Source organism: Watersipora subatra, chromosome 1, assembly GCF_963576615.1.
Source record: "Watersipora subatra chromosome 1, tzWatSuba1.1, whole genome shotgun sequence".
NCBI classification, from domain to species: domain Eukaryota; kingdom Metazoa; phylum Bryozoa; class Gymnolaemata; order Cheilostomatida; family Watersiporidae; genus Watersipora; species Watersipora subatra.
In genome coordinates this window covers 1089562-1111893 of record NC_088708.1, presented here as the reverse complement: position 1 = coordinate 1111893, position 22332 = coordinate 1089562, and the positions used below count along the sequence as shown (strand labels likewise).

Here is a 22332-nt window from a genome sequence, read left to right as displayed (position 1 = left end):
GAGCTATTGCAAACCCTGTATAGCTATAGACATGGGATTACTTTCTTGTTTAGATTGATGATTATTAAAAATGACTAAATACTACACCATCAAACAGTTTACAGTATTTTATTAAGCTAGAGCGTGCGAAGCCTAACAGAAAACAAAATAGTAAAATCTTCACATAAACATAATTGTATTACTTTTACTGTGCTGAACAAAAGTGATATATTAAGAGGTATTCAACTCTGCAGTATTATTAGATTTATCACTGCCACAAATAGTAATAGCGATAATGTCTGTAGATCGAAGCAATGCTGATGCATAACTCTCTCCATTTGGTGTTTTTAGGTTGTCAACAAGAATCTCACACCCATGAATGTCAGAAGATGCAAAAGTGCAGCGAAGGCGAGTTGACTCGTATAAATCGATTGTACAAGGCTTGTTAGCTGACTCTTTTAGAACTGTTAAATATCTCTCCCTCAAGTTGGACCTGCAACACTGGAGAAAGAACAGTCGTAATAATCTAATTAAATGACAGCAAGGCAGAGTGTTGAATGGCTTCTAAAGACATGCCTATAGTTTCTTGCCATTACTCTTTAACATAACTCTCCATTTCTGGCCTCCCGCCATAGAGTGGATAAACTCACAGCTGGCAGAAGGCGGAATGCTGTTTGCCGCACTTGTGAACGAATATATGTATAACTCAAATGAAGTAGCCAAAAGGTACTATGAAAAAAAATTATAATTTTTTTTACTCAAAAACCATCAAAAAGAAGGGGCAAAGGATTCATGCTGTCAGTGAGCAAATTCAGCACTCCGCAAAATACTCATTAAAATTGAAGCAATAGTTGACATATGCACGGTCTTATAATATTATATTTGAAAAAAGATGCTAAACAAGATTTATTGCTAGTAGCAGCGGTATTATGATAGGACGCTCGATTGGTTATAAAACTGGTTTTTGCAAGCCAAACACATACAGTGGTTGTCTCCTCTGTAGCTATTGTCACAAACACATACAGTGGTTGTTTCCTCTGTAGCTATTGTCCGAGTAAAAAATAAAAATATAATTTACAAAACAATGTAAAGCAAGAGGAGGGACAGATCTTTCCATTAGTTGGTAATCTCTATACTTTGTGGAGCTATTCATTGCGAATGAATTCTACAATCTCAACCAGAGGTCTTTTTATTCCTATATACTTCTTAAGCTCTAGAAATGACCTCTCCAATACAATCAATGACTTCTACACCTCAGCCGCTCAGGCCATACCTCGCTACATTTGTTATCAACAGGTATGCTGGTACAATATGCTGGAGAGTACCTGTTTAAAAGACAGCTCATCCTTGGCTGCACTCTCTTTTGATCTGTCATTCGCCATCTGTAAGCCCAGCAACAACTTGACATAAATCAACAGTACACTAGTAAACACCGCATGACTGACACAGGATAAGGGCTTATATAAAACCAATTGTAAAAAGCAGCCTACTCCGCATCCTGATGTGCAGTCGCTTAAATTTGAAAAGACATTACTCTAATCGCATGCATCATAACCATCCGTGACAAAGGCTTTACAAATATAACCCTAACAGCGGTGTAATATGCTGGATGAAAGCCTCGTGGTCAGAAGCTGATGCAAATTTAGGAACTGAAATGAGACTATTGTAGGCTCTGTTTTTGTCTTACCATGGGCACTCGTTGATGGTGCTTGTTGGTTGGGTTGCAAAGATCTAGCTTTTACTTTCTCAACTCTGTAATTGTGAATTTCTGGATACCAAGCGTACAATTGAATTGCAACGCCCAAGGTCATAGCAAAAAAGGGTGCCCAACTCCTCTGTAGGCCTTGTACTCGAAATCGGATATTAGTACGTTGCATTAATTCTACAAATGAATATGCTGCTTTTGAGATCGTCATAATGAAAATATCACATATCATTACCTGATCTCTGTGTCTTTCATGGTAAGTATCCTGCATAAATCTTGCTGCTTTCTTGATATACAAATTTTCAACTTTCGATAGCTCAACTTCAAAATTTATGTTTTTAGAACTAAAAAAAACTGTAATAGGCGGAGATGGGCACTCGAGTTAATACGCTGGCTCGAGCAAGTTTTATGGCTGAACTTAGATATGAATTGAATTTAATTGATTCTCTGTTATCTTTTGCTTACTGTAGAAGTGAATTGACTCGGCACATTCTACCAATAAGAATTGAATCGGCTTTTTACTGTCTCTATAGACGAATTGACTCGACTTTCTATTTTTAATAAGCAAAACGACTCAAGCCAAAATGCACCAATGCTTCCCTTTATTATTACTACCCCTATGATTATTACTGCATTGACTGAAAATCCATCACTGACAACGATATCCTAAGTAACCTGATCTGTTATTTGATGTGTGCAAAAACAAAGATGTCATTGCAGCCCAATGTTGTCAACCGCACACGCTTTCACAAGACCTCGATATCACTGTGTATATTTTATTCGTCGATAATATGTACTAGGCCCTAATATAGTATAGCTTTATGGTTTGCCTGCACACTGGCAATAAACTTATTTATGTTGTTTTTATTGCTGTACAATCAAATGTTGCTAGGCATATACGCAATAATCATCCAGAAAGGTATGCTTATTTTTATGCTTATATTGTCACTAGCTGAATGCTTACCCGGGTAATAAAAAAGCTTTTGCAACAAAAAATTTATTTTATATTTAACATTTACCATTCTAACTATTAAACTTCATATCATAAGAAGTGTTTTGTGCAGTTCAAATACATTTAGAAAAAAAATACAACACCGGCAAAAGTTTTAAATGTGAAATAATTAGCAAGTAAAAGCTAGATGATCTATTCTATTACAATGAAAAATGATTTGATATCTATACAATTAATGCAAAGTGAGAAAACAAAAATCATGGAGTGAGTACATTGAGAACATTGAGTACACAGAAGTGTGTCAATAAATAGATTACTGTTGCAGCAAAAGCCATCCATGAAAATTTTAAATCCAATGATTCTGGTCTCTCTCGAAGCTGGCACAAATATAAAAATTAAATAGTGGAAATTGAGGGAGTGTAGCGGCACATTTGAAAATGGCAACAGAAATAGGTGATGGTTACAAGGCTTTAAAAAAACTTAAAAAATGCAAAAAGTAATATTAATTAATAATAAAAGGTACATACTTAGCTTATAACCTGTAATAGCGATAAGAATAGATAGCATCATCATGATTAACAAGGACAGCTTAGGGTAATGGTTAGACAAATCTGTCTGTAGGCGTCAAGAATCAGAGTTTAAATCCAGTGCGATGCAAATTTTTCATTGTAAAATTTTAATCGCTATAACTGGACATGGTGGCGACAGACAAACAAACACTGAGATTTATATATATTGTTTATATTTACTGTTTTGTATAATTTATAAATGCCTGCTTTAAATCTTTTGCTACAGAAAGCTTTTATAATGACTCATGCATATCATTCATTTTGCCGGAAAGCCTTTGAAACGACTTACCTTATTACCTATACAAAAACATTAATCATGATCACAAAGTTAACAGATCCACCAAAAACTTTGCTGCAATAAATTTAGTATCATAGGTCTATGTTATTTCGCCAAAAAATGAACCAATCAGTTTTATTGTACTCAAAAATCACAGCATAAAATAGCGGTTTCCAATTTTTTATTTTCGGTTTAGGATGGATAATAAGAAAAATTGATAACAGCAACCTAAATATCTTTCTGCTAATGAAATTCTTTAACACTGGACTTATGATATTTCTGACGACGATATTTATATATCAGAAAATGTGTGTCTACGTTCTGGTCAAAATACATAAACGATAACATTTTTCTTTTGCTGAGGGTTACACTAAACTAAAAAAATATTAAACATTCCTTCTGTTTGTCATATGCAACAATTCTTGTGCAAAATTATTTGCATATAGCTAAGTTAGTGATTGTAGTTTATTGTTATTTTGATATTTTGCCATAAGTAAAGTTTTTGTAAGAATTTATAGGGAACAAATCTGTTGTGTTATGCTTGCACTTCAGATTATATGTTACTCATCGTAATATTTCTTTTCAAAAGAATTGATTCTGTCTACTTGGGTGAATTGAATTGAACTGATTTATTAAAGTTATGATAGCTAAAAAAATTAAGAACTGAATTGTGGTGTTTGTGCTTAAATACTAAGTTGAAAAGATTCGTACGAGACCTATGAAGTATGCTTAATAGAATTCTTAGTGATAATATAGCCATCGATATTAAAAACCACGTACTTTTTAACACAACAAGTCGAACACAAAAGGGATTGACCAGAAAGGCAATCTCATGTGATGTGGCCAAATATTGGTATTTTAATCGCATCTTAACAATGAGTGCTTCTGGGTCCAATGCCTTGTCAGCAATTACAGTTGCAGGCCCCTCTTGTAATACCTAATATCACACTTATCCTTGAGAGGTCCCTGTCTGTATGCCTGCCTTGTCGACTTGTTGGCTTGCTTGCATCGTTTTACTTAAATCGTGTTATTAATGCAAGCAACAAACAAATATATATAAATATTTTGCTTGAGTTTCTTGACTAGATTAACTAGTTTCCTTGCTCGTCTTGTTGACTTGATCAAATAGTTTTTGTTTTTGCATATTTTCTGTAATCATCCGTTATCCGATTGCTCTCTTGAAGCAATCGTCTTATAATAGACCAAAAACCCCTTATTTTCTGTCTTTATTGACTTGTTTAACTTGCATAATTAATTGTCTTATTGATTTAATTAAGTCGTTTATTTGTTTGTTTCGTAAAAAAAAAAAAATACTGGTACATAATGACATCTCTATAATGCACCCATCCGGGCGCGAATGAGATAATATAGTAGACTAGACTATGAGGCAAATGAATTGGGAATTTAATTGATGACACTTGAATTGAGTCATTTTTAAATCTCTAGTAATAGGGAATACAAAAGTAGCCGTAATGGTAGCGTTGATACTTCAAACCGTTGAATAAAACGCCATGTAGGGCGTACATATAGGCCTATGGTGTTGGCAAGTATTTTGGGTAACGCCAGCTAAAACATTATCGAGTGCACAACTTAGCTCCCAGGTCATAATTTTGTTTTATCATCGTATGTTGAGAACAGCTTTGATATTAGCTAGGAAAATAAATGCTAACTACTACAAAGTTGACTTCCTGTAAGTACTAAACCAAGTTTGGAATCAGTGATGTGAGTAATCAGTGATGTGAGTAACCAGTGTATGGTTTACTACGGTATGCCCAAGCACTCTCAAGTTCAAATATACTACTACACCTTTTTTAATCCTGTTACCGATTTACAAAAATAAAATCAGCAAATCTCGAAAAAATATATTAACCTGCCTATAACGCGGGCACAGCGTCAAATCGCTTTGTTGGGAGAACAATCTTCTTTGATCAAATTGTTATATCAGTTGTGCTTTGATTGCGCTTCAGATTATATGTAACTCCTTGAAGTATTTATTATGAATTATTTACGATAAGGTGGCTCACTAGCGATCATAACCATCAGTTGTTGAGTTTAAAAGGTTACATGAAATCTTGTATAACCAGCGATTTATAAGTGCGTAACTGAACGGCCAGCGAAAAGGTTTTTATTAGGAAATAGACATATATTTAACAGCTTATTATCAAATCGAAAGCAGCACGTATCAATTGAACTTTTGTTCACCTGCTGGCCATAAATATTTGCAAGGTCATTAAAGAAATTGTTAATGGGATCGCTGGGACGGGGCAATCTAAATCTACAAAAATGGGAAGCAGAGAAAACGAAACAGCTTTGTGGCTTCATAACAAACTTGGTTCTACCGATGATTTGTGGTCTGGACGTTCAATATGCTCACAACTAACAAAAGAACGATTAAAAGATATAGTTGGATGTTTCAGGTCGCTACAGGCGCATGTAAAAGTGAAGTTATTGCTATCATTTTTGCACATAGTCAGAAGAAATGTGGCAGACTCAGAGGTAATGATGGATATTAATTTTTAATCCTTATTGTTCACATGGTATTAGTGCATTAGTGACCAATAATATTTGCTTGAAAACACAGCTGTCATTGGTGTGTTTATAAAAGCAGCCATAATTCTAAAAGGTGTCGCAACAAGAAGGGGTGTCAGGAAAAAATAAAGCAAATTCTTATGACCTGGTCTTTAGCGTAACGTTTCTTTAAGTGAACATTCCTTAGGCAGATTGCTTCATGCACTTTAGCGATTTTGTTGCTTAGTACTTAAATATGACTCGTTTTGTTATATATATCGGATCACTGAATCAATTTCATATTTCTCAGCTAAAGCACTATAAACTTATATAGCAAGTTAAGCTTGCACTACTGTCTAGCATTTAACTCAATTACTCGAAAATTGACAAACACTGACAAAATAGATTAAATCATATGAGGTGCACCCCTTCCACATTAAGTGGTCTAGTGTGAAGACAACTACGAGGTAATACGAGGTAATATGATGCCCCATTAATCAATTTCTAAAAACCTAGCTACGCGTAGTACAAATTCCTCTTAGATCTGCTCATATTTGGGCTATAGTTTTTGCTATTGTTTTCTTCAGAAAGAGATTTTCTAGACATCTTCCCATTTCTTGTACTAGAGTAATTTCTTAAAAGTGGAATTCCTGGATTTAAATAGAATCTATAAAAAATTTCTAAGCAATTCTTTTTTGGAGTTTACCAGCTATTTTTTTATATTTTGTGTATTTACTTTTTATAGACATCAAGAAAGTATGTGACTAAGTACAATAGTCATTGAATTAAATAATTATCTAATAAACAGGAAAATGTGGCCACCGTAACATTAATGTTTCTTTATAATAGGTTTAGCAACCCGTGAGAAAAGGTATAGCATAAACAAATAGTTCAATAGTTAATTCAATGCTGAATAGCTTCCTCGGTATGACTCAACGCTTGCTAGTTTCTTTATAGTATACCTCTAATTAATTAATAATTGATGACAGACCTCCATCACATGAATCAGCAGTTCCCTACAGTCAAGGAGCAAATTCTAGATAGTTTTCAGAGTCTGGTATAGAGTACCAACTAAAAACAAGGTCAGATTTGATAGTCGACAATAATGATTTGGGATATGCCAACTAGTCTTTCAAACTTTGTGGCTTGTGTTCTGTCAATATCATAGCTTTTCAACTTCAACTAATACAAATAAAGACTGACTACTAAGGATGGAAGGCTATGACTGCAACACTATTAGATTATATATATTACAGAATAAAGGCTATCACTCTTACAGAATTCAAGACTACAACTATTTCAGAAAAAAATCACAAATAGTACAAATTAGAATCCATAACTATGGTATAAAATAAAGACTATAAATATTACAAAAATTGGACATCAATTATTGTGGAACAAAAATTATAACTATTAAAGAAAAAAGACACAATTGTCATAAAATAACAGGACCATATAACTATTAAAAAACTAACTAGTATAGAATAAAAGTAATCAATATTATGGTATAAAATTTAGAACTATTGTTGAAGGACAACTATAACTTATCGCCAAAAATACTAATTATTATGCAATAAAAATTTCAAATATTATAGAGTAATGACTATAACAATTACAGAATAAAAAGGATGATAATTGACTTTTAAAAATAAAAGAAAATAATAACTACAGAGTGAAAATTATAAAATTATAGAATAAAGGCTGTAATTATAACATGCAACCGAGTGAAATATTAAGGTATTACAGAATAAAGATTACAATTGTTAGTACACAGACTATGACGGCGAAGACTAACAAAGATCTTTAGCACTGCGTCTAAACCAGGGGTCTGCAACCTTTCCCACTCAAAGAGTCATTTGAACCCGTTATCCGCAGGAAAAAACGCAATGAAAGCCACAAACCCCCTTCGATATTTTAGATTAAAAAAGAAATACTACATGTGACGTTTTGTTTAGCTTTTAATGCTTTTATACCATGTTTACACCATAAAACAAAAAGGTGTGGCATGTATAATGATTAAACTGCTGAAAAAACACAGTTACACTTTTGCAAAGAACAATAAAATAGCTAATAATAACTTGAATATAACATGAAAATCTTACGTTGTTTTTAAGGTTACTTTCAAGAAAAATTGCAATTTCATGTTTAATTCAGTCCTTCTTTCAACACAACGCCACACACAGGCGCATATCACTGATTTTCTGCACAAATTCAGTTTTATTTTGAAAGTAAATGCTCAGAAATCTTAATGGATGATTCTTTTATATATTCTCCATCAGTGAACGGCTTTCCATGCCTGACTATTTTTTGAGCGACCGCAAAACTAGCATATATAGTTGAATTTGCGGACTTCACCCACTTCTTAAAGTGATTTTTGCTCAAATTAGCCTTACGAATTGGCCTTTTTTCTCTCATCTCTGTCTGGATACTTTGGAGAAAAGGTTGCGTGTTTATTCTGAAAGTGTCTTGCGACATTTGACGTATTGTTGTTTGAAAATTTCTCAGTACATATTAAGCAAACTGGTGAACCAGTCTCATCAGCAGTGAAAGCAAACGAATCAGCCCACGTAGGATTAAATGTTCCATTTTCCTCTGTCTCTTTTCTTCGTATTCGCCATAGTTTGCTTACCTGGGATAGAAAAAATCAAGAATTGTCGTGCCAGCTGGTGTAATTTTGGCGGTTTTATTGACACATAAATAATGACGTATAACAAGCGACAATGTTTGATTTATCACCATAATTACAATGTTTTAAATTATATTGTAAAATCTAGTGATAAAACTTCTTTATTTTTATGAGTTACGTGGCATATGGTAAAAAAGGGGAAAAAATTAAAGTCGGAGGGAGCCGCAGCGAGGGGATGAAAGAGCCGCGGGTTGCAGACCCCTGGTCTAAACCATACCTGATTTCTCATAACTGTGTCTGTATCACTATACTTATATTGTCACTATAATTTACTAATTCTATAAAACTGCGAAAGATGCCTTTGGTGAGTTATTCTTGACTCTGATGGATACACTATTGTGTGGATACACTATTGTGTGGATACACTATTGTGTGGATACACTATTGTGTGGATACACTATTGTGTGGCCACACTATTGTGTGGATACACTATTGTGTGGATACACTGTTGTACGGATACACTATTGTGTGCACTATTGTGTGGATACACTATTGTGTGTACAATCAACAGACTCTTTGTTGATTAATAAATTATCTCTCATCCTTACTTATTTTTGAAAAACGTCTATTTTAATCTTATATGATTTAAACCGTGTATTTGTATTTTTGCTTTTAAAATGAAGCATAACAATATGATTGCGCTATATTAAATTGAAATGTGGTATGCTGTAATGCTATAACACTAAAATATCACGAGAAATGCTGTTTTGAAGACTTGCAGGTAAACTTTGACTGTTGAAGGGATGAATGTCATGGCTGACTTGTAGGAGGTACTTTGCTGGCCTTTATTCAGTTAACCACCCATTTTTGTTCTTTAGCTCAAATATAGATGATGAGTTGTACTTTATTATCAAATATATTATTATTTACTGTTCTTATTTTTACATATTTTTCTACCATGTTTCATTTTCTGTACTTTGCTAGGTCTTCCTTTATATTTAAAATGAAGAACTGATTGATGGTTTTAGTCAAACGTCCTGCATCATTTTTCTCATGATAGCACAGGTAATGCGCATCAGCGATGCTATATGGGTCTATCCATAATCACCATTGTTACAATTAGAGCAGAAATTTAGTTATAAAATATTGGTATTGCATTTAAGATGATTTTAAATCAGATATTCTCTTAGAGCTCAACAACCACTTTCGAATGATGTATAATATGTCACACTAAAGTTAATTTTTACTGAGAAATTTTTTAGTTAGTGTTTCACTCGCGTTACATCAGAGAAATATGCATTTTGAAGAGCTAGTTGCTTATCCTTAAAACTCTCTGATTTGTTGGGAAGCACAATTATAAAAACTTGTTTGTCTTATTTTAAAGAAGCTTGCTGACATATCCACTAAAATTTATCCAGATATTAGATGGTAGTGGTGAACTACATGCTTGTAAACATGTCACCGCTGTTACATTCAATTGTCACCATCGTTACGCTTCCTATATTCAGTATACTTATAAGTATTTAAGTTCGCCGTAATGAGATCAATAATGGTATTAAAGCTAATGATTACAATATATATAGACAAGCCTTAACTTGAAATGTTTTTATTAGTTTCAAAGTATAATAATATAATAGTTAAAATACATGACAAACATGATTAAGCTTATTTATCGTAAGATGAAAAAATGAATATTGATCATGTCATTGTGAGAATGTACTAACAAAATGTTTTAGAGCATTCTGCATGCTCTAAATCTTCTGTAAAACATTACTGACCTCTTTTAGAGCGAGTAGGACAAGACAGTGACTTGGCTATGCGATGAAATTCTACCCATGCTATATTTTTTGTATTAACAACTGAAGTGTTTTTTGGCTTCACTCTTTAAAAAATCTGCACTTTAGCTTCGAGGGCATCTACACTGTTTACCACTCCTACATAATGCTTAGAAGTTTTTTTTTCCAGGCAGCAGTGTTAGCACAAAATCATCTTCTTTCAATGTGCTTGCTAGTTGTTTGATAGGTTCGGCATTGCACTCACTCTCTGGATCATTAATTGCATGGTCATCAGGATCAAAAGTAAATAGTTCAAACTTTCGAATGGCATACTTTTACTTTTCTATATCTTTGTTTCATTTTATCTCTTCTCATCTCTAATGCCATCTTCCGGCAATGATAGTCCAACTGTCATTGCCAGTTTATGGACGGTCTGACGACCTTTGCTTGGGCTGTTTAGAAGAGCTCGATCAATCTTTTTACAGCTTTATCTTCAGATCGTGGGCCAAATTGAGAAGTGGTTGCTACAAAAAATGACTATAAACTTTAATAACATTTTTTTTACAAAATACTTGAAACATTAACTTAAAACATCCATAGTGTACGCAGATGTAGTAAAGCATTAAGTTTTTTGAAGAAAAAAATGAATGTACATACCTGGTAATTTTACTTTCAAAAGTTTTTTCCCGATCTCTGTATTGCTTAACTCTAATTCTTGCTTTTTCTCGAGTTTCCTCCAAATGATCTTCTGTAAGTTGAGCTCTTTATTTTGTTCTACTCTTGACTTTGACTAGGGCAGTCAAATACTGAGTCTATTGTTTTAAATATTGACATATTTTTTACGATATTTACGCATCTGCTCTGCAGATGTTGTCTTACCCATGTTGAAAGCAGAAATGACCAGCAGACTTTCCACATAACAGTATTCTGTTTCAAGCACTTGTTACAAGTTACTTCCATGAGTAGATTTGATTGAATTTTGAACCATTTGCAGTATCGGAGTCACAAGTCTTAGTAATACATTTGTAAGGTAGCAATCATTGGCTAACTTGCTAAAAGCTTGTTAAGTTCCCACAATGGCTTAAATTTACAATATAATGAGTAACTCATACATGAGAACATCAACAACACCACAAATTACTGTTAAATGTGAAATTCACTCAAATTAATCCTATAGTTAGATAAGTTGAGGGGTGTAACAATGGTGACAGTGTAACAGCGGTGACGCAAATTTTGGAAATATGTGCAACTTTGAGCAAAACTGAAATTAGTTAAAGGTACAGCGTATAAAGTTAGCGTTGAAAACAAATTACTACTAATTTTGAACTAATAATACAAGTGTAGTAGAAACTTATTGATATTTCCTGTCACCATTGTTACTCAAAACATGCCAACTTATAAAAGAGCCCCAAACCAATAGATCAGTGCACTGCAATACCAATTTATGCATTAATTTATGCATTAACAGGCAGCAAAGCCATTGCGAAATCCATTACAATTAGATATTTGTGTTCAGAGTAATATGTATACCATGTACAAGCATCTCTATCTTGCCATTATGGTCATAAAGTATTTTGTGCATATACACTAACTTTAGCAAACTATTAGAACATGATAGAGGAGCACTACCCCCACAATTATTTTCTATTTCAGGGTTTGGTATGTATACGTCATATGTGAAGCATTATTTTAATAAAATTACTGTTTTGAAATTTTGCCAAAAAATTCATTTATTTATGGATAGACCCATATTCAAATAGTAAATTACAACAAATCGAACTTGCTTATAGCTGCTCGATTGATTGAAAGACAATTGTGTCTGACCCAAGGTCATTGTAGTGAACCTAAGTAATGTGTAATCTTGAAGTCTTGCCGAACATCATGTTAGAAGCAATGTTTAGAGCTAGATATTTCTATCCAAAAAACTAATAGCTTTATGCGATGATGTTAAACGATCTGCTTTACCAAAAGAACCACTTTCCACTGTGTTTATCGAATAACACTGCTAACAGGTGATCACAGCTAAAATCAAACAGATAATTGTGAAGGCGGGTCTAATACACTCCGCAGAAGGTATTGTTCATGACATAGTCATAACTTCTGAATGACTATGTAGGGTACATCTGCGCATCTATTTACACAGCTTGTCAAGAAGGTATGTTTGGTACAGAGACTCTTTTAATACTCACTAAGTTCAAGGCTCTTTTACCAATATTCCGTCTGAAAATGCCGGACTGTCACCAATCTTCTACTATTTTAAAACTGGTAGCCGTGTATTCATAGCTTCGGCAATATTCTTGACCTTATCGAGCTAAAATAGGAACCATCATATCATCTTCACTCATTCTTGACATTCATCTTTGTTCCCGTTGCCAATAAAATCTTACGGGTTATGTATATGCTTATCGCCGGTTTATTTCATGTAGAGTTGAATTTTAAAGTGCTATTTAGTTTTTGATGCTTATTACTTTGTAGTGGAAAGTCTTGTTAGAGGAGATTATAGAACTGGCAAGTCATGACAGAGATCAGTGGGTTGCAACTACCGGTGAAATTCTTAAAACATACCCTAGCACTTTCCTGGTCAACACCCTTGATCTCTCTGGTAGTTCAACATTTCACTCCATGTACACAGAATTGAAGAAAATAGGTAAGTTGAGAAACCATGTTGTTTCCGCCGCATTCAAGTTTTAACTAACTACTAAAGACTTCCTGTCCAAGTTGTACATCGTACATTATCTATCTTTGCAACTTTTAGTGCGCAAATCAGGGGAATCCCACACACTTCCACTCGAGTGCGTGTGTCTCGGGAAGACCGCTTTATCAGCAGCCATCCCACACTTGCCTCACACCACCAAGCATTTTACTCTCAAAAGAAAGACAAAGTCATCCGCTCTCCGAGCTGATCTTCTTAGCAAATGTAAGTGCTTCATAGCCTGTGGTTCTTAGCAAGTGCTTGTCAATGTTGCCGTTATCCAATCACTTTAATAATCGCTAGGAATGTGCATGGATAGTTTGTGTTGAAACTAGTTTGATGTTGTGAGATAGTTTGCATTTCTTAGTCAGTAAATGATTTCATAGCCTGTTTACCATAGAGTATGTAAGTTAGAGGTGCTTGTAAGGCTACTTCTCATGGCAATTGTATCCAAAAATAACTTATTAGCCACTGCTAAGGCTTGTATGCATACTCCTTTTGTTTGTTAACACTCGAGAAGGAGAAGATGGATCTGGGTTTGCTTTTTTCAGGAAACGCAAGCAAATTGCGTCCGTATCTTCTGCACGCGAATATCACTTGATATCTACACTCACTAGTAAATGTTTGTGAGAAATGTTTGATAGCTTGTGCACCTTAGTGAATATAAATCAAGAGGCTTTTGTAGCGTGTGCTTTTTAGCCAATGCAAATCGAGAGGCTTTTTGGTAGCTTGTGCTCCTTGGTAAATGCAAGTAAGAGAAGATCATTATCGAGGTTGCTGTATAGATGGGTCAAGTACTGCTGCTTGTCCAGCCAACCTAAATTTCTCGTTTTATAAGAGCATTAATGCTTTCAGTAATGAAAGCATGTCTGCAATGCCGAGTGTTATTTTAGCCGAGGAAATTCAGTCGAGTACGAAGAAAGGCCTTCCTATCGGCAACATTCCTATCAAAGGCTCAAGGAGTACTGCTAAACGAATGGATGAAGAAATGGGTAGGCATATTAGAAAGTTTATTACAATTTAGCTGAGTGGAGGCCAGGCCTCACCAAGTGCTCCGAATCTATCTTAAAGATGAACATTTAAAAACTAGAACACAGTTAAAATGCTTAGAAGAAAAATACGTGTGAAATGATGTCACTAGTTGTTATCCTTGCGATAGTTGATATCAGCTATTGCATACAAGTTGAAGTGTTACACGTCACTATTCTGTCGGTCGCTTTGTAATTATAGACATCATAATCGCGCTTTTGATTGATCTGAGTGTTGTAATCGCGATCAAGTTTTATCAATTTTAATCTATAAACATCCTGCCTATCAGATCATCTCAAACATCAAAAACTGTCGCAAATGATAAAAAAATACCGATACTTTCTAATAAAATCTATTAAAATTTGTGTGGAATCATCTTTAAACCCAATAACATCACTAAACCTATCTGGTGTCATGTGGTGTCATGTGGTGTCATGTGGTGTCATGTGGTGTCATGTGGTGTCATGTGGTGTCATGTGGTGTCATGTGGTGTCATGTGGTGTCATGTGGTGTCATGTGGGGGTCATGTGGTGTCATGTGGTGTCATGTGGTGTCATGTGGGGGTCATGTGGTGTCATGTGGTGTCATGTGGTGTCATGTGGTGTCATGTGGGGGTCATGTGGTGTCATGTGGGGGTCATGTGGTGTCATGTGGTGTCATGTGGTGTCATGTGGTGTCATGTGGTGTCATGTGGTGTCATGTGGGGGTCATGTGGGGGTCATGTGGTGTCATGTGGTGTCATGTGGGGGTCATGTGGGGGTCATGTGGTGTCTGATGCTCTTCAAATGAAGTCATCTTATGACATACTAAGTCACGGATTAAAATATTTGTCAAATTATCAAATTTGCATAATATTCTATACTGTCTATGACTCAACATGAAAAGGTTTAAACATTCTCTCTGACTCTCTGCGCATTTTGTCCAATCGATGAGAGAATCTCATTCTGCTTGGTGAGAAACGACATTATTTGAGTTTAGAATGCTTCATAGATCACAGGTGAAGTTTTATGTTTGTCTAAAATCAAGACAATGCTAGAACATTGGTCAGACCCATCTTACATTGGATTTGGGGTTTGTCATACTGTTGGTTGCAGATTACCCCTACCCATACTATTGTCATACTGTTAGTTGCAGATTACCCCTACCCATACTATTGTCATACTGTTAATTGCAGACTACCCCTACTCATACTATTATCATACTGTTAGTTGTAGACTACACCGACCCATACTATTGCCATACTGTTAGTTGCAGATTACCTCTAACCATACTAAATCATAATGCTAGTCGCAGTTTACCCCAATCCATACTAGTATCATACTTCTAATTGCAGATTACCTTTACTCATACTGCTATCACCGCCATAACATGTTGGGCCGCTATAATCACTACCCAGGTTTTTAACGCTTGGTTCAATTGCCGTAAAATGTATAAACAGGATTTTCTTTCACTGAGCTCATGAAGTATTTTTGAGCTCAGTACTCTTACTATATTTGGCATATACACTGCAGGGATCGCTAAACATATTATGGAAATGTTTACTTTTCCATATCCATTTCCATAAACATAAATATTTCCATAATTTTATGGAAATGGATATGGAAATTTTATTTTAGAAATATGGAAATGTTATGGAAATGGAAATAATATGGAAATGAATTATGGAAATGTTATGGAAATGGAAAAAATATGGAAATGAATTATGGAAATGTTATGGAAATGGAAATAATATGGAAATAAATTATGGAAATGTTATGGAAATGGAAAAAAATATGGAAATGAATTATGGAAATGGAAATAATATGGAAATGAATTATGGAAATATTATGGAAATGGAAATAATATGGAAATAAATTATGGAAAGGGTATGGAAATGGAAATAATATGGAAATTATGGAGATGAATTATGGAAATTTTATGGAAATGGAAATAACATAGAATTGAATTATGGAAATTGTAACATACACGTAATCCAAGATATAAACAGAGGGGAGTTATATTGTATAGACTAGGCTACATGAATAGACAATGGTAATACACAAACAGCTAACATCAGTGGTATTACAGAAACTATTAAAGGGGTCTGGAAGAAACTAACTCAAATTGTCTCTTGCTCGGCTACATGTATAGACAATGGTAACACACAAACCCAGCTAACATCCGTGGTATTACAGAAACTATTAAAGTGGTCTGGAAGAAATTAACTCAAATTGTCTCTGGACTTGGCTACATGTACTGACAATGGTAACACACAAACCCAGCTAACATCAGTGGTATTACAGAAACTATTAAGGGAGTCTGAAAGAAACTCTCAAAACATCTCAAATCGTCTCTGGCTTAGTTATAGGCAATGGTAGCATACAGTTTTGATGTTGCCTGGACCCTAAATAAAGTATATTAGCAAGCAAATATCATATTCATATTATGTATAAATTAATCACATATTCGGGAAGAGTTGACGATTGCACACACACACACACACGCTCATTTGACATGCAAGCGCGCACACATACGTACACACCAGGGATCGCTAAACATATTATGGAAATGTTTACTTTTCCATTTCCATAAACATAAATATTTCCATAATTTTTATGGAAATCGATATGGAAATTTTATTTTAGAAATATGGAAATGTTATGGAAATGGAAAAAATATGGAAATGAATTATGGAAATGTTATGGAAATGGAAAAAATATGGAAATGATTTATGGAAATGTTATGGAAATAGAAATAATATGGAAAGGAATTATGGAAATATTATGGAAATAGAAATAATATGGAAATAAATTATGGAAATGTTATGGAAATGGAAATAATATGGAAATGAATTATGGAAATGTTATGGAAATGGAAATGAATTATGGAAATGAATTATGGAAATGTTATGGAAATGGAAATAATATGGAAATAAATTATGGAAATGTTATGGAAATGGAAATAATATGGAAATAAATTATGGAAATGTTATGGAAATGGAAATCATATGGAAATGTTATGGAAATGGAAATAATATGGAAATAGATTATGGAAATGTTATGGAAATGGAAATAATATGAAAATGAATTATGGAAATGTTATAGAAATGGAAATTGTGACAAACACGTAATCCCTGATACACTGTGATATCGTATACACTGTGATAGCGTATACACTGTGATAGCGTATACACTGTGATAGCGTATACATTGTGATAGCGTATACACTGTGATAGCGTATACACTGTGATAGCGTATACACTGTGATAGCGTATACACTGTGATAGCGTATACACTGTGATAGCTAGTGTTTTATCGACTCACTAGCTGATCAAGAAAACTTGAATTATAACAACTACATATACCTACTTATTGTAAGGTAAGTTCCATCGCAAGAGCTTGGGTAGCTACTTAGAGATTGAGTTTGCAGGTGCACTCGTTTCAACTCAGTGGAAGCTTGTTTCCAATCATTTTAATCACCAAGTTAAAATTGAGTCAGATGGTTCAAGCAGATCAAATTGAACATTTCTGCAAATCCTCATCAAATAAATTTCCAAATTATTCAAGTCACAGTCTTTTAGATTCTGTTATGTATTTTGGCTTTTTCCTGTATCTTGTGTCTTGGACCATATATGTCAACTTGAGATATCATGAAAGTGACTGATCATATCCATTAGCCAAATATGTTCTGAAAGATTCTAGTTGACGTATTTCGTTCAAGTGTCAAAATTATTTATGTCACTTTTCACTTGCTTACTGTGACTACTCTTCGCTGTGCTTACTGTTCACTGTGTTTACTGCTCACTGTGCCTACTGCTCACTGTGCCTATTATACACTGTGCCTATTATACACTGTGACTACTTTTTGCTAAAACTACTGCTCACCGTGACTACTGTTCACTGACTACTCACTGTGACTACTACTCACTGTTACTACTGCTCACTATGACTATCGATTAATGTGAGTTCTGTTCACTATGACTACTGCGCGCCGAGACTACTGTCCACTGCGACTACTTTTTTGCTGAGACTATTGTTCACAGACTTGCTCACCGTGACTACTGTTCGCTATAGTCTCTTATTCAGATTACTAGCTGGGGAATAAAGTTGACTTAAACACTGCTGTTCTGTTATTCTCACCAGCAACTTCAAGCAGCACAAATACTTCAGTAAATGGAACCTCTAGTACAGGCTTTCTCAAGGCTCAAACACTGTCTTCGTTTGGATCAGCTCAGCGCAACACATCATCTATTACAATGAGAAAGGGAGGTGGGGCGAAGGTGAGAGCAGTTTGTTACTAGGTAAACTGGTCTAGCTCAGTTGGTTAATTGAGAACGAGACTCAGCCATAGACAACTTCTGCTGCTCATGCCATAGACATCTCTACTTGTTCTAATAAAGTTTGTATTTGCAGGTGCTCGATATATCTGAGATGCCTCCAACTGGAAAAGAGGCCAAGCGCAGAAAAAAACAAGAAGGTTGGTCGAGTTAGCATAATGTAATAGTTTTATTTGAGTTTGTTGCTCAATTCAAATGACAATGACAACGCAATCCGCCATAGTAAATATGAAGCAACTGACTTGATTGCGCTAAAGATGCAACTCTTTCTACAACGGAACTTTTGCTGCAAAAAATAAATTGTTATTATTAAAGAAGAAACGGTTCGTAGCCATGGTATCTGAACGATAAAGAACCAACAATAGCGCAATCTAGGAAGTTGCATCATATGTATGGACTATGTTGAATTGCATTAGTACTTTTATTGTGGGGTGTAATACGTGTCTTGGACTATACCATTTGCGAAAGCTGCTAAAATTGCGCTCGCTAATAATTTGTTTAGCCGATTAAAAGCGTTGTCAACGATTTGGGTGTGTATGCACAGTTCTGGCAATTTTGTGAATTTTGGCCAAATAATTCTATTTTTCATTCATTTTGTGATTTCAGCCGAAACCAATGAAAAAATCGGCACGTGTGGCCGTACCTTAATACTAATCCAGTCACTAATGGCCCAGAGCACCCCTTCCTGTTCTAATTTTATTACTCTATTGTTGCAGAACAAGAGGCTGCCGCTCAGGCTAAAAAAGAAAAAGAAGAGGCGGCGGCAGCAGAAAAGGCTGCAGCTGCTGCTCAGCCTACACCAGATTATGCTGCTGGTCTTGGCAGCACCACAACAGCTCCAATCAAGGTAATTCTAATAGTTTATTAAAGTTGTACCCTTTTGTTTATACAGTAGACTTTATGTGATGCCATTCAATACTATTTGACAGTCTGGCATTACGCGAGCTCCCAGACCCAAGGCGCCTCCTGCAACTGTTCCATCGTATATGCCCGATGTCACACCTCGTCTGCCTAATAGTAAGTTGCTAATGCACTTTGTAATAACAAGCATTTGTCTCCTGATAATGACAACTGCAAATCTGATTACCCCTCCCCATACTATTGTCATACTGTTGGTTGCAGATTACCCCTACCTATACTATTATCATACTGTTAGTTGCAGATTACCCCTACCATTACTATAATTGTCATACTGTTAGTTGCAGATTACCCCTACTCATACTATTGTCATACTATTAGTTGCAGATTACCCCTACCCATACTTTTATCGTACTGTTAGTTGCAGATTATCCCTCCCCATACTATTGTCATACTGTTAGTTGCAGATTACCCCTACCCATAATATTGTTTCACTGTTAGTTGCAGATTTCCCTTATCCGTATTGTTGTCTTACTATTAGTTGCAGATTACCCCTACCCATACTGTTATCACCGCCATAACATGATGGCCTGTTATAACTACCACACAGGTTTTCAACGCTTGATTTCGCTTGCTTGAGCTTTTCTAAGTTACTTGTTCACACTTTACTTCACCTTCATACCTTACCTTGTTTACATCTTGCTTATGGTTTACATGGCATTCATCTGCTCTTCACATTTGTTATTGATGGTCAAGTTTTAATTCTTTATCTTCATGCGAACAGGTTACGGTCGGGATGTAGTGAGCAATTTAGCACCAGCCACTCCACAACCAGCTGTCGGCAAACCCGTGCCTCAGTCACCCACCACCTTCAGGACAAGACCTCCATTGCCTGTAAACTTTCAGTCCAAGCCTCACACAGCAGCACCCGCAGCGCCTGCTGCTATCGCTCCGCAGCCAATTCAGGCTGCACCCCAACCAATCGCTGCTCAACCAATGACGCCTGCAGCCAATCAACATGCAGGAAGAAAACCTCTTTCTCTAACAGTACGTTAACTAATTCTTGCTGAGTCTTTCTTTTATGGAAACTAGCTACTATATGGTTGTAATATCTTTGAAAATGTTACTTGGGTTGTTTCCACTGGGTTCACACAAGATATGCTGTGTCGACAATGTACTTATGTTGTCATTATCTAGAAAGAGCAGATGGTGGAAGCCCAAGAAATGTTTAAAAATTCCAACAAAGTTACAAGGCCAGAAAAAGCGCTAATACTTGGGTTTATGGCAGGCTCACGAGGTGAGTATGATTTGATTAATGACCCTCTCACAGTAACCCACTATCAACCCTCTCACAGTAACCCACTATCAACCCTCTCACAGTAACCCACTATCAACCCTCTCACAGTAATCACTATCAACCCTCTCACAGTAACACACTACCAACCCTCTCACAGTAACTCACTATCAACCCTCTCACAGTAACCCACTATCAACCCTCTCACAATAATTCACTATCAACCCTCTCACAGTAATCACTATCAACCCTCTCACAGTAACACACTATCAACCCTCTCACAGTAACCCACTATCAACCCTCTCACATTAACTCACTGTCAACCCTCTCACAGTAACTCACTGTCATCCCTCTCACAGTGACTTACTGTCAACCCTCTCACAGTAACCCGCTATCAACCCTCTCACAGTAACCTGCTACCAACCCTCTCACAGTAACTCACTATCAACTCTCTCACAGTAACTCACTATCAACCCTCTCACAGTAACTCACTGTCAACCCTCTCACAGTAACTCCACTATCCACCCCTTTACAGGAACTCTACATCTAAACATGTAAGATCACAAAGTTGCCATTTGTACAACAATGCTCTAGTTCATACAGACCACGGAGTTGTCACAGCTCTAGTGCACTCAGCCACTGCTTGCAACTAATAGACTTAATCTTAAAGCGATTGTCCATATGCACCCCTTCTCATTGTCCAGTTTTTCATGTGAAGTACAATTTTCACTCCTAGTTCTGGTTTTATTAAAAGTAAGTGAAGTTGCAAGTAGGATGTTCCTGTAGTTTTGAAAGGCATTTTAGTTGGTATAATCCATGTTACATTCAGGTCAACTTCTTAGTCTCAGGGTGTGTTGAGGTCAGCTTCTTAGTTTTAGGGTGTATAACGAAATATTTTTCATGTCTCACTTTTTTATGAATTTTGAGCGAGAATCTATAACGGAGTGAGTGAATGTTTGCAGAGAACCCGTGCCCGCAACAAGGCCATATTGTGAATATCAGACTTAGTGAAAAGATTGAACCCGTGCGTCTACAAGACAATTCTGTTAGAGAGATGACAAGTGAGACCTTCTTCCAAATGAACTATCAGACAGGCGAATGGAGGAGGATTAAGAAATTCAAAGAGCCTCCACGCGTTACATGATGAGACCTCAGGTGTTAGTAGCTTATCTTTCTCTTTATAAACTTGTTAACATCCTTTATAAACTTGTATTGGAGAGGAGGCAAAGGAGGTCTATAGAGTATCCTCTTACTTCCCTAACGTTTAATATCGCTGGATGTTTTCGCTGTTTACAGGAAGTGCAGTCCTTCCTAAAACTGCAATTTTCATAAAATTCATTATCTCTGGACTATACATGAAGGGTGAAAGCCGAAACCGGACAGACTCTCGATATCATCTTTCTGACAGCTAGCAAGATGCGTTCACCTTCGTTGTAATGATTGAAGCTATTACTGTCTTCAAACATTCATACGGATTCTATGGTTCTATTTGTAAATACTCTTTGCACAAATGAATATACATGATGGTATTTTATTATATAACTCACTATTTATTCTAAAATATGCTACATTTTAATGATTTAATATCTTTCAGTTGACATGGATTGATTTCCCTATTGAGCATTCCACCACAGCACAAAATGAACATTCACTCTATAGTACCTCTATAGCCCTTGCTCCCTACGAGCCCACACTCTAGACAAATGATATTATCAATTCTGACAGGTGCTTTATTGTATACAGCCATAGCACA

The 22332-nt window shown here is 35.6% G+C and overlaps 1 protein-coding gene and 1 long non-coding RNA gene across 3 annotated transcripts; one reads left to right on the top strand and one right to left on the bottom strand.

Moving 5' to 3' along the window:
- Positions 1-91: 91 nt before the first annotated feature.
- Positions 92-5579, bottom strand: LOC137385754 (uncharacterized). 2 transcript variants are annotated; one of them, XR_010977798.1, is made up of 4 exons: positions 5353-5579; positions 1667-1861; positions 1305-1361; positions 92-480 (listed from the first exon to the last, which is right to left on the bottom strand). It is a non-coding gene; the product is annotated as an uncharacterized lncRNA (long non-coding RNA). The 2 variants fall into 2 exon arrangements; XR_010977797.1 differs by having other exon boundaries at positions 5357-5579.
- A 186-nt stretch (positions 5580-5765) lies between these two features.
- LOC137385738 (negative elongation factor A-like) lies at positions 5766-22163 on the top strand. Its single transcript, XM_068072277.1, has 12 exons — positions 5766-5978; positions 12867-13038; positions 13147-13308; positions 13977-14075; positions 18234-18370; positions 18504-18567; positions 19144-19274; positions 19357-19444; positions 20070-20332; positions 20483-20582; positions 21542-21736; positions 21876-22163. The coding sequence occupies exons 1-11, from the start codon at positions 5766-5768 to the stop codon at positions 21721-21723; spliced, it is 1611 nt and encodes a 536-aa protein (XP_067928378.1). The 3' UTR covers positions 21724-21736; positions 21876-22163.
- Positions 22164-22332: the final 169 nt, after the last annotated feature.

What these genes read in the sequence shown, in the direction of transcription:
- LOC137385738 (XM_068072277.1), top strand. Translation starts at nt 5,766, where the DNA reads ATGGGAAGCAGAGAAAACGAAACAGCTTTGTGGCTTCATAACAAACTT. An exon ending in GAAAGGGAGGTGGGGCGAAG is followed by an intron (nt 18,371 to 18,503) that starts GTGAGAGCAGTT and finishes TTGTATTTGCAG; the next exon opens with GTGCTCGATATATCTGAGAT. An exon ending in CACACCTCGTCTGCCTAATA is followed by an intron (nt 19,445 to 20,069) that starts GTAAGTTGCTAA and finishes TCATGCGAACAG; the next exon opens with GTTACGGTCGGGATGTAGTG.